The 16875-nt window shown below is 35.5% G+C and overlaps 1 protein-coding gene across 2 annotated transcripts in view; it reads left to right on the top strand.

Annotated features, from left to right (window-relative positions):
- glra1 (glycine receptor, alpha 1) overlaps window positions 1-16875 on the top strand; it is a 167665-nt gene that overhangs the window by 31527 nt on the left and 119263 nt on the right. The window contains exons 2-3 of one of the 2 annotated variants that reach the window (XM_038295419.1): window positions 2939-3063; window positions 3319-3330. In XM_038295419.1, coding sequence (XP_038151347.1) covers window positions 2939-3063; window positions 3319-3330 — 137 coding nt within the window. The remainder of the gene's footprint in view (window positions 1-2938; window positions 3064-3318; window positions 3331-16875) is intronic. The other variant, XM_038295420.1, reaches the window with a different exon arrangement.

Here is a 16875-nt window from a genome sequence, read left to right as displayed (position 1 = left end):
AATCAGTTGCCCAGGCCTTAATTTCTTGAGGTGCACGGTTTGTGCTTAGCAGAAAATCTTTGCCAAGGAGATGGATATGTAGTTTCCTTTGCTGGTTGTGTAGCTGCATGGGCAGACAGATAGAATTCCAGAGTATCATAAAACAAAGATCTATCAATCTGTTACTTCTTATCGTTAATATTTGCAGCATGTGTTTAGGTAATTAAAGGGTAGAAACACTGTTTGATTAGATGTTGGCTGACTGAATCGGGTTTCTGGAGACTTCTTTTTAATCCAAACGAAGTTCTGGTGCAAAAATAAAAAGGAAGAAAGTGAAGAGATATATTATGATCTACCCAAAAGTCTTCCACTTATCTGAAATTGGGCTGTGAAAGTCAAGAAGAAAAACCGACACCAAGGTAACAGTCCCTAGTTCATTTGATGGGTGGAACTCAGCTCTTCTATATCTCATAAAGAAAGATGAGGGTTTAGATTTAAATGAATACATAAGTAAAGAACTTTCTTCTTATCTTTTACCTTCTTCTATATGAGAATCATGGCCTCAACCTTAGAGGATTCATAAGGTGACAACCCCACCAGTTTGCCTGCAACAACTTTGACAGAAGAACCTAATACACAGCTCCTCTTCTACACACACACACACATACTTAATGTCCAATATTTGTAAGTGTTTTAACTGATAAGGGGAAGTTTGTAAAAAAAGAAAAAATCATATTGAGTGTTTACATATTTACATGTGCATACAAATGTGTAAATATTGTGTGTACACATTATTACTGTTTTTGTTTGCTAGTCCGAGTGTGTTTAGTTGCTTTGTGCACACAGATGCCCTTTAGTGCCAAGACTAAGAAGGGATTGGTCGCTGGTTTGTTTTGTTTTCCAATCATGCCACCTCCATATTCCTTATTTTCTCCAAGCAAACTGTGATACTGATCAGCAGCTTCCTGATAAAGCGACAGCACTGACTGTGTTGCATGTTTATGAATTGCTAATGGAGCCATTTATCATGCCGTACGACATGATTTACCATATTGAAAGTCACGCTTTGCAGTTTTACATTTAGAAGGTGAAAATTTAAGCGCAATCGACTGTATCAAGTGTCATTTTAATTTATGAGAGATTAATGTGGTGGTTGTGCTCTCCTCCCCCAGACTCATCAGGAGTTACAACTAATGCCTACATAATCACCCTTTTTACATTTAACTTCAGTCACACTCCCAGCATTGCTTTAGGCTGTATATTTTCTTCTGATTTTCGTAAAATGTTAGTGGAATAACTGTAGGTCATTACAGGATAACATGATTGATTCAGGTGTTAGTATGGCATCTAGGCCTACATATTGTAAATAAATTACATATGGGTAATGTTGCCTTTACAGACACATTTACCTCATTAAAAAAATATTTATGCCTTATAAGAATAACAGGATATGGGTTTTCTTGCCATGTTTGGTCTGCTACACCTTTATCATTTTGAGAGATGTTAAGGTGTCAATCTGTGCTCGCCATTTTTGAATGGCGGTTGCAGGCTGCACAAAATTATGCAGAGGACCACAAATGGCCTACAGGCTGCACTTTGGACATCTCTGTTCTAGTCTCATCACAGGAAATGGGTCAGTACAGAATGTTATTATTAGTCCATATCACAATCCTGGGTGGTAATTCTTTAAGTTCAACAAAAGAAGATGCAGTGAAACTGAAAATTAAAAAGGTTTATATTTATTGTATTGGGTTATTCACAGAAGGCTATCCCCTTTCTATGAGATTAACCATGTACAGAGATTTGACATTAATATTAAAGGGGTATCTAATGGATCCAGTGAGCTTAATGATAGACATTTTAAACAAAAAAAGATCAGTTTGTTACAGAAATCAATGTGGGATTTAGCTGTTGACAAAGTCAGCTAAATAAATGAAACTTTTTAGTTTACTGAAGGAAAAATAAGTCTCTTGAGTTTTCTTTTGAGTTAATGAAATAGAACTAGCAAGAATATTTTTGCAAATATACTTTAGATTCTTGTTTTATATTCAGCTTAAGACTGCATGGATTTCCTAATTGCATCCCTTTCCTCAATGAACTTAATGTAGTATTCAATAGGAAAATCTAACTCTAATGATCAAACATAGAATAATTTAGAAATTTTAATTTGATCTGCCTGTCAAACCATAACACATTTGCCTTAATCGTTAAAAAACAATATTTAATGTGTGATCATTTGTATACTTAAAGGCATTAATGCTGTATGTTTTCTCCCTAAAAAATGTCACTTTTGTAGGCTGGTACTGTTTACTCCACGAAATGTTTTTGTTTAAGCAGAATAATAAGAAATCTGTCAGGAGGTATTTATTTAAGCTGTTTTAGAATGCTTAATTATATACGTACTGTATTGTAATAAAACTCAGATGTTAGGGCCTTTCTTTGGAGAAAATGGACAAATGGGTAGGGCCACCTCAGGGGCTAGGATTAGGCATGCAAGGATTATTGATGAATGGATATCATTAAATACATTTTTGATTTAACATTTTCTTGGATTAGAAGATAAAATGTGAGTACCATAAAAGAAACAGCGATTCGATTAAATACAATTTTATATATATATATATATATATATATATATATATATATATATATATATATTGTACATAGGATAGAAAAGTCTAATTTATTATGAGAAATCTAATTGCAGTATCAGCTTAAGAAGTGCAGTAAGTTATTATTGACAGGCCCACACTTTATGGCATCCTGATTCAGATTTCTAACTCGAGATAATTTACATTAAAACTTAACTCCTACTCAGAGTACTTTGGGTGTTAATAACTCCATGCTCAATTGAACACAAATTAGATATATTTTTCTTAATGTATTTTTCTCCTGACATCTCCAACTGTGCAGCATTCTGTTTCTAATCCAATTAATCTCTCTTTTTTTTTTTTTCCAGCTTAGCGGCATCAAAAGAAGCTGCGGCAAGGAAAGCTGCCACTCCGATGCCACCGTCTGAGTTTCTGGACAAGCTTATGGGAAAGGTCTCAGGTTACGATGCCAGAATCCGACCGAATTTTAAAGGTAGGAGTTGCCACCAAGACTCAGTCGGATAAGGCAGGAATGTAGCCAAAGTTTCCTCTAAAAACTCATCTTGCTTCTGCATTCTTACTAACATCTTCAAATGCATTTTAGCAAAGACTGTCACAGGTGGAAGGTTTGTATTTATTTTATTAAAAAGTGGTTTGAACAATTTTTTTGCATCAATGTAAAAATTCTGCTTTCTGTTTAATGTTTTTGGTCATACATCTCTTGATCTCTTTTGTTTGCGCTTTGCAGTGATGAACAAAGGTAATTCTGCACATTGCCCAAGTTGTTATAGACTGACTTAAGTTATATGTTAAACCCTATTTCCCTCTATATTTTTTGAGCATAAATCCCTGTAAATGCACCTTAAGCCCCAATATAATGGCAAAAAAGCTTTTCCATCAACATATTTTAGATCTATAGCTATCATGATGCTAGTTGGCTACATTCCTTGGTATCCACACAGTATCCTGAGTGCTTGTTTTGGTGGTCAAGGTAATGTGCCTTCTTCCTGCCAGTGTGCTGCTGAATATGATTTGATCTTGAGGATGATGCTGATGATAATCTAAAATAAAGTGACCTTTCCCTGAATGTTAGCCCCCATAAAGACACATGTCAGAGGTTTCTTTGATAAATGTTCTCACATTAGAAAACAGTCTGAGCATTAATGAGTTTTACTACATGTTTAATGAAGCATATAATTAGTAGGATTAATGCAATATGTACAAAAAGATTACAGAGCGTGGTGCAGAAACAGAACTGAATGTATATTTTGGAACACAACTCAAAACTAAATAAGTAAGGATTATAAGGTGAATGGGATTTTTCTCTCTCTTGTATTATTGCTAATCATTTGTGTTTCCGCAATAACCAACTCTTATTTATGTCAGTAGGTAATATTCTCATTACTTCCATTCCATTAAAAAAGGTTAATATGCTTTTACCTGTAACAGTCTGAAATCCCCTAAAAACTTTTTGTTGTAATTAAATGGTTGTTCACTCATTATTAACACGTTTCTATATTTAAAAGAACAATTTTCATAATTTCAAAATAATTTATTTCTGAATCCTTTATTATGGTAAAAAAAAAAAGGAACCTTGGAATTTCTTGAATTTACACAGTCCCTGCACAGTCAGAAAAAATATTCCTGTTGAGTCATAATCATCCATCCATCCATCCATCCATCCATCCATCCATCCATCCATCCATCCATCCATCCATCCATCCATCCATCCATCCATCCATCCATCCATCCATCCATCCATCCATCCATCCATCCATCCATCCATCCATCCATCCATCCATCCATCCATCCATCCTCTTTCTTTGTAATGGAATAAATATAAAACTGATCTTTATTTATATGTATTGTAAATACCAATCAAGCTTGTAATATCTCGCAATAGGATACATCAAATAAATTTGAGCCAGATATGAGTTTTGTGTTCTTTTGTTGTGATAGTAAATTTGTTTAACCAAGTTTTAGTGCACATGAAAAAATAAATAAATGAATAAGAACTAAAAAATGGCAACAGCTATTGGGACCAGAAAGAATAGTCTGAGTTGTGTGTAATTTTGTGCATACCCAGTCATCAACAGATATATCTATGTTTACATCTACAAGAAGCTAGAAAATCTCAAAATGTGTTTTGCCATATTGCAAACAAGAAACATTGTTTTTTTGTGGTTTGTCCAAGCCAGCTTGACCTGATACTTACCTGTATTAATACCCATTTTTTCCAGACGAATGTTTTCTGTGCAGTAAACTACTTTTTAATATGCTGTATCTTTTAACTCTAGTCTTAAAACTTTGGGGACGGTAAATTAGTTAGCCCTGAAGCACCACAGCCTGGCTATGATTTCTTCTTTATTGTTTACAAATGAACATTCTTTTTTTAGTTATTAAAGCAGTAAAAATGTTTTCTAATATTTTCTGCAGTAGGAACCGTAACACAGGATTCTTCTCCTGGGAACCTCAGCTTACGTTTAGAAATGCGGCACCACAGCATTATTTCCCCTCTCCGTTTCAGCCCATTATGTTATAACCCATTATATGGTGATCTTTCTAAGTGAGATATCTCGGCTAATGCAAGACAGAATAGAGTTAGGCGGAGGAGTTTTGGCGTGACTAACTGTCTGTTATTAAACTGGCTTTGGCTTCACAACAGCTGAACAAGCTCTTAACATGCAGAGAATTCACTCAGGTGTGTGTCAGTAATACGTTTTAAGACATCTCTAAATTTTTTACTTCTGATTTTCAACGATCTGCCATTATTGGCTGGAGTAAGTGCAGCAATAGTGTATTGCAGATTAGATTAGAAAGCAGGCCTGAATTCAGCTTAATTCCAGTATTTTAGAATAAAAACAGAAATATTTGAAAGTGATGTGGTGAAATACTCTGTTGGCACAAAATAACTTTGATGGATTGATCTGTGATTTGTTTAAGATATTTTATATGCAGCTTTCTAAACTTCATATAATTAATCCTTGGTAGACAGAATCTGATGGGATTTTTCTGAATCTGTCACGATGTCACTGAAGATGAGATGAGCATACATTTGTTTATTCACTCCAGTTTTCCATTATGTTTTTGTGTCTGTCCCCTGACAACTGAAAACCTTACTACAATAAAACAGTTTAGACTGTATGCTCTGCAAATTAATAAACTCTTAAGGAAAATAAATAAAAAAAACTCAGACAATAAACCCAGAAGACAAGAAGCAGAAATAGTTAAGTGCAACAGTTTCTGAATATTTCTCAGGCTTTGGTGACTCTCTTCCTTATCATTTGCAAAGATGATTTTCTCTGTAAAAAACAATTAATAAATAAATACTTTAATCCCCCCAAAACAGAAATTAATTAACTAACTTTTCATGGGCCAATAAAAATACAGTTTAGTAAAATGTATGTAAGATTCATATTAAAATGTCATTGAGAAGTTCTAATGTTTGGGATGATATCCCCTTACAATACTAATTTAGGACTAATCCAATTTCTCTCTCAGCAGGTAGGTGTTTATGTAGGCATATCTGCAAGTCTGTAGCTGCTGATTTTCCTATAATTGCTGATTAATCTTAATGCTACCCGCTTAAAACAAATTTTTTTTGGGAATGATACATTGGTTTTGGGGATTTTATATGATGAAAAATAGTAAAAATGAAATGATACAACATAGATGTCATACAGCAACGTATACAGTTAGTTAGCTATTTTGTTATTCACTTTAAACCAAATAAAACCCTTGTGGAAAAAAAATTATTAATCTATAACAATTAAGCACAAAAAACACAAGCTCAGCGGTGAGTTACTGTACATGCAGTCGAGTACAGTGAGGGATTCTCTACTAAACAGCAGCTGACCCAACACAAAACTAACTCCTCAGCATTTAATGTACATCTTAAGGACATGTGACACTCAACTTAATACAGTAATGGGCACATTTTGGACAGCAAAGACAGGTAGATTGAGTGAGCAAAGAAGTGACCTACATTAAACATAAAATACAAACATTAAACAGCACACTGGAAAAAATTGAAATCTAGATAAGTTATTTTTTCCTAAAATAAGTGCATTTGTTCTTGGATTGAGCAGGTAAAAGAGACATTTTGCCAATGGAACAAGACAATTTACATTTAGAATAAGAAAACACAATTGCATTGTCTTATTTCAAGTGCAGTTTATCTAAATATATTCTTTTAAGAGTAAAAATACTAATTCCATTGGTAAAGCATTTCATTTACCCACTCAAATTAAGAGTAAATACACTTAATTTAAGAAATTTTACTTATTTCTAGATTGTTTTTACAGTGCAGCAGCAGCCTCAGGTTTCATTGGCCTTTTCTTGAGCCCTATAGGTACGGCCCTATAGGCCTTTTAATTAAGGACTTAGGAATATATCTAGGTCTTACAGTTTAACTGTTGATCCTGCAAAATAATATTTGATTAAATGTTTAAAAATTTGGATAGATTTTAAATATGTACATTCATGCCTAATTAGCAACTGCAGTTTTAGTTTAAGAATTTAAAAATAATACAAGCAATGCATATTTTTGTTTCAAGACAGAACAATGTCTGTCAGTGTTTGATTCTAAAAGGTAATAGTGGCCTTTGTAGCAGGCAGAGATGTGACATTAACACAGAGAGAAGGAGAGAACATGCAGCAATGGGGCTCAGGGTCACAACTTGAACCCCAGACCGCAGCATGCTTGAGCCCTCTGCCTCTACAAGATATACAGTTTCCAAAACTTCTGTAATAGGAATGTTGCTGCCTCATATGTGTTCATATATAAACTATAAAACCCTGTTTGGATGTCAAACTCTGAAAACATTGTGTTGGGTAAAATTGTAGTGTTAGGTAAAATTCTGGTAAGAGAAAAACTGTTTAGGATTTTCTAAATTATTATTAGGTGTCTTATGTGTTACTAGTGTTAATGGCTTTTTGTTAATCACTAGATTATTAGTTTGAATGAAAGAGAATGTAATTTAATTTAATTGTTAGATTTAAACATGCAAAAATGTATTTCTCTAAATGCGCCTAGCCTACACATTTTCTCTTTTGGTGAAATTAGCACCAACCAATCTACCTTTTCCACAAAGATACAGCAGACTTAAGACAGCAAGGGAAACATGACAGGAAAGAGATGAGATTTGCCCAAAGCTACGAATATAGTACCAGCATGAGAAGAAATTACAGTGATCATGACTCGGGGCGTCCACTGTGTGAGCAGAAAGCTTCCGATTGATTTAGCAGGTTCCTCCATTGGACTACGAAGAGGAAACACTGCTGACACATTCAGGACAAGCCATTTATAATCCATGAATTCATCCATCCTTTCATTCTCTCTCCCTCCCTTCTTTGTCATTCTTATAATAGTATGCTCCCCTCCCCTTTTTCTATTCCATCCTTCATTCATGTTTGGAAACCATCCATTCTCTTTTATTGTGCTTTTTCTCTTATTTCTCGTGTTGTTAATATCCTTGTGGGTTCTTATGATATGGACTTATTTGTTCCTGTTTTTTTCTTTATCCTCTAGTAACATTCAGTACTCCTTATACCAACTCTTTCTATTGTCTATAGAAAGAAAAACAAGGTCACAGATACAAAGCTGTCCAAACCTTCCCCTCCTTCTGTCCTCAAATCTAGCCTATTCTCATGGTTTTCACCGTGGTTTAACTACACCTAACCCCTGAAACAAAAAGGACCCTTTTAACTCAACTGACCGGATGGACAAGCAGTACTTAAGCTCTCAAAGTAGAATAATGTTGTTCAGCTCCTTCAACGGGACCATTGATTTTCTCTTTTCTGTGATGATAGCTAACATGGAGCTGTAAAGATAAATGAGTTTGTATGAGAGTGTAAGATAGGGAATCAGAGTGTTTATTGGTCTCCGTGTTCATGCCCCCTCCCTCCGTTTTGTGTTGGATGTCTTGATGAATGGCATAGACTGATGCTGCAACTCCCCTCTTCCTCTCTGCCATAACCTCGTCCTTTCTCATCACTCAATCTGAGCAGCAGCAAGGACGACGGCAGCAACCATGCCCTGAGTTTTAGGCTCTATCAGAAATAGATGAGCTGGCTAACGCTGCCACAATGTTACTCCTCTTTCTCCTTCACAGTTCCCTGTAAGGCAATCGCCAGTCTCTAAAAATATGCAAAAAAGGCTGCTCAAAAATGATTGTAGCTCAAGTTCCAGTTTACATTTAACTGAATATTTTTTTTTTTTTTTAACATTTCTCTTCAGCAGGTTCTAAAAACATATAGAACTTCAAAAGTAGTGAAGTGTCTTTATTTTGTGCAGATATATATCAGTTTTAGACCGGTAGTAATACCAGTGGCTCATTAAAACTAGGGCAAAGACCGAAGCAGATTTCTGGCATTATAACCCAACTTCCTTTTCGCAAAATGTCATTGTTGTTCATGCAACTTCTGTTTAACAAAGAAATAAGCTATCATCACTTTGAAAGCTTGTTTTTATTTTTTCATTTTAGGACACCAGAGTAAATGTGGATAAATGCATATTTGACGTGTCATGAGAAATGTAGGAATTAGGAGTAGGAGTATTGAATTCTGGGTGATTTTTGTTTTATTGAAAAATATGCAAGTTCAAATTTTAAAGCAAGTTCTGCAAAAGACAATTTTGGAGGTTTTAAAATGAAGAATTTTGTGTTTAGACTTTTTTTTTTTTTTTTTTTTTTTTTTACATAAAATCACACCAGGTTGACTGCATACTTGGAGGAAGGCAAATCCTCAGTTCATTTAAACAAGGAGTTGTTTGTTTCAAAGCAGGAATGTTTTCCAATAAGCTCCATGTCTTCCATTAAAAAAAATGATAAAAACCTCAAATAAATGCCAATGTGTGCTATGTTTTGTGATTTTTTTCTTTTCAAATTAACCATTTGGTCATTTAGAAAAGCCTGGCCCCTGATATGAATCATGCAGCAGTGCATCATTACAATAACCAAGGGGAACCTGAACCTCAGCAGTATTGGGAGGTAGAGAGAGCAGCTAAAAAATGTAACCATGTCATTTCATACCAAGTTGATTCATGATTACACGTGCAGATACTAGAAACATGTAGAGAAACAAAAAAAAAGAGAAAGAAAATTTAAAAAGATGATATTTACCAGTTTTGAAAATATCTGCTTTTTAAGTTTTTCACTTAGTTTTTAATGTGTTTGTTACTGTTACATTTGCTGTTGTAATTTTTGGGACATCTGAAAGTTGTTTATTTGTGCAATGGACAGATGTAACACACATATTTTAATGCAGTGCTGAAAAATACCTTTAGATAGAAAAATAGAGTGAATCTCTTGACTTTGACGCCAGTTTTCTCTCTTAAATACTGTGGAGATATTGGGCCAGTCACATTGCAGTCACCTCTCACTTGCACACGTTTTGGACCCTAGCACTCACGTGTAAGGTTAATGTGTCCTAATAATTTTAAGACTTAGGGGGAAGTGCCCTCATACCCTTAAAATCATCCCTTCAAATTGAGTGAGGTCGGGAGCTAACTTTGAAATGGAGTGGCTTCCAGGAACTCATTCAGTGAAAGAAAAAATGTCGTCCGGTTGTTGAAAAGAACTGCACAAATGTAAGTATATATTTACGATTAACCATGCAAAAAAAAAATCGCTGATTATGGCCGTGGTGCAACCCCACCGCGGTCATAATCAATGGTTGGGGGTTGGACATTCGGTCTTCGAGTGGTCAGCGGGATCTAGCTCACGGTTGATCTAATTGAGGGACTCCAATTTCTCGAGGAGGTGCTGGCCGGGGCCCTGGGGCTCTGGGTCGGATCAGTACCGGGCTGGATCCCGCTGGCTACACAGCGCTTGGGTGTCAAATGTCTGGCTTCTAATCAACTTCACCGTGGTATGATTATGTATGACAGCTTTTAACAAAATCATGTTACCACCAATTATGTTTATTTAAATAGCGCCAACTGACAACACATGTCATCTCAAGGTACTTTACAGTTAAACAGACCATAAAGTGAAATTGATTCAAAGTTTTCTATTTAAGGAAAACCAGTTGATTGCATCAACTCATTGACTCAAATGCAATCCCTCACACTAAGAATGCTTGTAGCGACAGTGGAGAGGAAAAACTCAGTTTTAACAGGAAGAAACCCCCACCAGAACCAGGCTCAGTGTCTGCTGAGGCCGACTGGGGTTCAAGGAGACACACCATTTCCATCTTGATGCGTGGAATTGCAACGGTCACTATAGCAGCATAGATGGTATAAGTTTATGCATAATTGTCATAAGGCATGATGAGTAATATCTCCTTAGTTCCTGGACTGAACCATATGAAAAAAAGAAAAAGAATTCTAGAACATTAACGCAACCTATTGTCTTAATAAATGATTCAACGTATGTAAACAGATTAAGAAGGACAAAACAGCCTTGGAGGAAATATACAGGAAAATATACAGGAAATATATACAGGAAAAGATCTATTCAATATTTATAGGAGACAATCATATTACTGTAATTGCAAGTGCAATAAAAAATGGCAGTAGATTTCCACAAACAATAACGATAAGTGCATTTGAGGGTGAATAAAGTTGTGAAGGCTTTAAGATTGATTTGGTATTTGGGGTGAATGAAGGATCAGTGTCCGGTGCATGTTAGCTATGGAGTTAGTTTGTTTATTGTTGATATGATTTGGAGATTGTATGTATTTCTTTATTTCAGTATCTAGCGTGAATAAAGACGGTTTTGTTTTATTGAATACACTTCTATGAATGTGAAATTTACGAAATAACATAATAGATTAATTAGCTTTTTGCCAGTTCCTTGTTTTGGTGTGTAAAAAAAGTGATAATGCTATGGCCCAACAGGGTTATGCTGTAGTTTAATTTTTGAAATAAGTACCACTCTATTGCTTTCCAAAAAGGATGTGGTTACAGGACATGTGAAGAATATGTCAGGGGTTATTTCAGGTTCAATGTTGCAGAAGGAAAAATTTGGATTTATTTCAAGATATTTAGCTAGTTCATTATTTGTAGGATAGATGTTATAAAGAATTTTGAAATGAATTTCACAGATTTTATTGTTAATGGGGTATTGATGAGGCAGTGACCATGATTTGTTGCGGTCTATTCAATTAAAAAGTTTCAGTAGAATTTGCCTCTTGATTTGAGGCATTTAGATCGTTGAAATGTGTTCCGTTTGTGTTTGTTATTGTATTTGGTGCCAAGAAAATACAGTCCGTTGAAATACAATTTGGTGGTCATAGTTGGAGTAAATTGTGATGATTTTAATAGTTGTTAGAGTCCATTGAGGATGCACTGTTTAATTAATTTGTATTCCTTGTATCTTGTTGTATTTATTTCATCAAAAAGATGTCGTAACTAATTATATTACCATGATTGTTTATTAATTTAGAGATGGTTGTGATACCTTTAGTTATCCATGTTGGCTCATAGATGGATATATTTGTTGTTCAATATTATGCATGTGTTTGGTGAAAAGTTATAAGTATGGCAGAGTCTACTGGGTTGGGATGTAATTTTGCTACTGTTGTCCCGTTTCTTAGGGAGAAAATCGTCACTTGCACTTCCCTCATTGAGTGTACTTCACTGAGCAGGGAACTCACTGGCGTGTTTTCAGAACCAAGTGAGAGAAATGGGACTGGGCATGGTCTTCAATTCCGTCTTTTAAGACGGACTCCACTCATTCAGAATCTTTAAATATTGCAAAAGAGCACTGGGTTTTACCCTAGCCTGTCAAATATACTTGGCACAATTAGTAAATTTATTTAACTGTAGAATTGCCAGGATTTAGGTTTCTCCCTCCCTGTACCTGAATTAATTGTCCCTCCCACTCCCTGTTGTATACTTTTACCCCCTTCGGCTTGTAGCCGCCACTGCATCACTAGCACTTTCTGCCTTAAGATCTAAGTTTCAAGTCAAACCCAGCTCAAGGAACAGAGTGTGCTCTGCTGTGCTTTGCAGTTGGAAAAAAGGAACTGCTGGGCCAATATTTGCACGCAAGTAGGAACAATGTAAATGAAAAGCTGCAATCCTGCTGTTTGTTTGGGTTCAGTTTTCATATTACTGGCTCACCTACTGATCCAAACTGCTGGACCTGGACATCTTTATCATGATAAAACTCATTCTCTTGTTTGAAAACTTTGTGTAAATTCTTAACTAAACCATAGTTACACATTGTAACTTACTATCATTTTCAAATGAATCTTTTCTTAAGAACTAATTCACTCAAGGTCTTATTCAAAAATTTTCAGTAGATTGTAAAAAGATACATTTATAAGAAAGAAAAGTTGCACAGTAACCTCTTTACTTTGGAGTTATTGCAGTAAGTAGATAAAGAGATATTATATCCAGATAAATATTGAACTAAGTAGCATTTTTTAAATATACAATAACAAAAAGATTAGAATAAAACCCTCATAAATAAGTCATAATAAGGAAAACACCAGTTATAATGCAGTGATAGACTAAAAGTAAACAACAGTTTTGAGGAACAGAGTGGGTCGACAATGTTGATAATAGTAGGTCTTATAACCAAAACCACATTTTACAACTGGAAGCTGACTGATTAGAGTATTTCTATGCTGAAATGGTTTATGTGTTTACATCAGATACATTTTTGCTTATCTATAACAGTTGTTTTCCTTATTATGACTTGTATTTGTGAGGACTTTATTTTCATCATTTTATTTTTTTATTTTCAAAGCTGGTGAACAGTTGAATACATATCCGGATATTATATTTATCTATCGATCAACCTATTAGTTGACTTTTATTACAACTGCAATAAGTATAAACGTCCAGTATAAATAGGTTACTGTGCATTTGACAATGATTGTGAATTATGAGTGAGTTTAGAATGTACACAAAGTTTTCAAACCAGAACATACAAGTTTTATTATGATGATGATGTTGATGTTGAGCTCCAGGTCCAGGCTGCAGCAGCTTGGTGAGCAGCAGGAATGTAGATTTTTAGTCCTTTAGTCCTTTTATTGAAATAGCACATTTTTAGTCCCTCTTACACCTAGTTTTAGTTCATCAAACACATAGCCTGAAATTCTGTTTAAAAAGCGAAGCATGTAGATTAGATTCCTTGAAGTTGAAATAGTGTAAATAACATTTAAGAAATTCCTCCTACTAGTAGTTTAGTTTAGTCATTTCCCTCAAGGTATAACTAAAAGTATTCTTTGAAAATACCACATTAAATTATTAAGTCAATAAAAAAAATTACCTCAACATAAATATACAGTTTTACTCATTAGTTGGTGATGTTTTATTTCAACAATAACCGTTAATCTATTCATAAACAGCCGTACCACCCCACCCCCTCACAAACACACAGTTACTGATAAAAACTGGAATACTAAAATCATGAGCTGTTTTATTTGTTCTGTTAATTAAAGTATTTGTTTTTAAGTTTTGTTATGTTATTACAGTAGGACAAATTACCACTAATTTAGCAAAGTAGATTTGAGCAATTGAGGCCTGGCATACATACACACACACAAACCCACGCACACATACCTTTTTCAAAATTGAGAATTCCACCAAACTTTAGATAATATAGATAATATTTTACTTGTTTAGGTTAATAAAACTAATTTCAACTGCAATTCATATCTGTTGTCTTTCTTTTGGTTATATAATTAAATACAATGCAGTGAAATTTAGTTTCAAAAACAGCTTAAAGCCGTCCATACACTGTACGATTTTTTGCCCTTTTCAGGCCGATTCTCCAGTCGTGTGAGAATTTTTCAATGGGGCCGACTTTCAGCCTGATCGTGTATTGTGAAGGGTACAGGGGGTAACGAGGGGTGATCGGCCTCTAACGACCACCTCCCGATCAGATATGATTGGGAGAAAATCAAACATGTTTAAAATTCAGTCGGCTGTTGTAAGGTCGCATCAGAGCGTCGGGCCGCACGGTGGGAGAAAATGCATTGTGAGATGTGAACTTCATCGTACAGATTTCATCGTACAGTTTGAGCTGTAGCTGCGTGCAATGATTGAAAATATTGCCCAGGGTATGCCCGGCTTAAATCAACCATCAATATTTGTCTCTTCAAACCTGTTACTACCTTTAACAGTGTTATCATAGTCTCAACCCTGTCACACCTACCTTTGGATGAATTATATTTGACATAAAAAAAAATTATAATTTATTAAATCGAATGTTGTCACTTAAATTTTGCCTGAAAGGTACAGGGCTATCATCAGACTAGAAATTGAAATACAGTGAACCCTCGCTATAAAGCGGTTCACTTTTCATGGTCTCGCTGCTTCACGGATTTGCATCATGCATTGTTAAACTTTACTGTCAAACATAATCGATGGTGGCATGTCGGTTTATAAGGATCTTTTGGCCCAGAAGAAAAAAAGAGCGACAACAACTACCGATAACTATGTTCTTTTCTCCAAAAAACACACCTGCACCGCAGACTTTAGAAGAAAAGAACGCCACAGAGCAGAGTCAGGATGCAGCGGCTCCGTCAGAACAGCAGTGAAATACTGTACTGTACACGTGAGTCACTATTTGTCCTACTGTACTTTGGACTTTTTTTCATAATCATTTATCATTTTCTCCCGTTCAAATCCGTCACGGTGGGGCGGTGCTGATCCCCGCAATATTAACGCTTCAGTTCGTATTGATTATTAAAACTATTACTTATTTATCTATAACTATATTATTTTACAGAACAGTACTTTTATTTGTTAAACAAATGCTTGGGCCTGTAAAATGTTTTCGTTCCTTGTTTTCAATGTTTTATGGAGTATTTCATTGTATAATAGCTGTAAAAAAATAAAGGTTTCTACTTCATGGATTTTGCCTATCGCGGGTTCTTTTTGGAACGTAACCCCCGCGATAAACGAGGGTACACTGTACCACTGTCTCTACGGAGCCCGCATTCTCAATTTTAACCTAACTTCACTGCAGTGAGAATGTGCTTCTGCAATCTGACAGTATCTTATCTGACAATGAATAAGGAATAGAAGCTTCAGATTTGCGGAGATGATCTGTAGTGATATATACTTATTTTGGACATTAGCTAAGGTCCACATATGGAATCTTGAAAATTAGATGCAGAAACAAACACATTGCTGCTGTGTTCAGCAAACCTGAAAGAGATAAAAAGGGAGAATGTGGTGATTCAAAATATATGCTCTGCATCCGTAAATGTGGAGATAAATCAATGTTGCAGAATGCTATTTTCTTTCTACAGATCAGTTATCAGCTGGCAGAACAGCCATTCAAACTCATTCTGGCAAATTTGATCAAGTAGTTATATTTAATTACAAATATGTTTTCTTTATGTCATCAAGGTAACACAGTCATCAACAGAAAGACCTGCGCAAATATTTAGCACTGAAAGTGCTGGTCACACTGTAATCCGCCCTCACAGCTCAAGCTCTTTTTCATGACCAGCTGGAGTAGAATTTTTGTATCTATAGAGCAATGTTAAAACCCTTACCCACTGGCTGAAAAACCTGTTTAAATCCAGGAACACTCAGCTTTTAGGGCTGTGTAAACCTGGGTCCAAAGACTTGGGAAGTAACCCCTTTCAAAATAGCCTCTGATCTGATCGGCATAGTGTGGGAACACCAGAGGTGGGTTAACCCGCTAAATTACTTGACACTATTGAACACAACATACGGACATCCACACACTGTGCCAGTCCCTTCTGATCTAACAAGCCAAAAAACTCAGTTTACATTAGAGAAACATGGTGCAGCACTGGTGAGATGGATTCGGAGGGACAAAACAGCGAAACAATAAAGTACACTTAATACGCCCTGGTCTCCTTACATGTTGCTCTCCATTATTTACTTTCCTTATTTCTGTCGCACTGGTGACAGCATCAATGCTAACCCAGCTTGATGGTGCCATCAGACACACAGCTACAGGGGTCAGGGAATATGCAAATTGCAATCAAGGAGTTAGACCCAGATTTCTTTGCCAATGTGAAGGCAGCCAAATGCCAATTGTTAGCAGGTCTCAACCCAACTTTGAAAAACACGCGTTAACATGGTTTACCATTGTTAAAGAGGCTTTACAAACTGCCTGGGGCGGGTCTACTTGGTGACACATATCTGGATGAATATAAATAAAAAAGGTTATTTTAACTTAATGTGGCAGAACGCAGGGGACTGATTCCAAACAAAATTTTGTCACTGTTTGGTAGTTCTATGTTTAAAAGAACACTTTTCAAGACATTGGATTCTTTTAAATAGGATTTTAAATTATGCATAACTTAAAACAAATACAGTGAAGTCTGTAAAGCGTGATTATTCTGAAAAAGTATGAACTTGAAATAG

The sequence above is a fragment of the Cyprinodon tularosa genome, unplaced genomic scaffold, assembly GCF_016077235.1.
Source record: "Cyprinodon tularosa strain WSP-4 unplaced genomic scaffold, ASM1607723v1 ctg355, whole genome shotgun sequence".
In the NCBI taxonomy this organism is placed as follows: Eukaryota; Metazoa; Chordata; class Actinopteri; order Cyprinodontiformes; family Cyprinodontidae; genus Cyprinodon; species Cyprinodon tularosa.
Note: the sequence above shows the minus strand (reverse complement) of the source record. Positions and strands in the feature narration are given on the sequence as shown.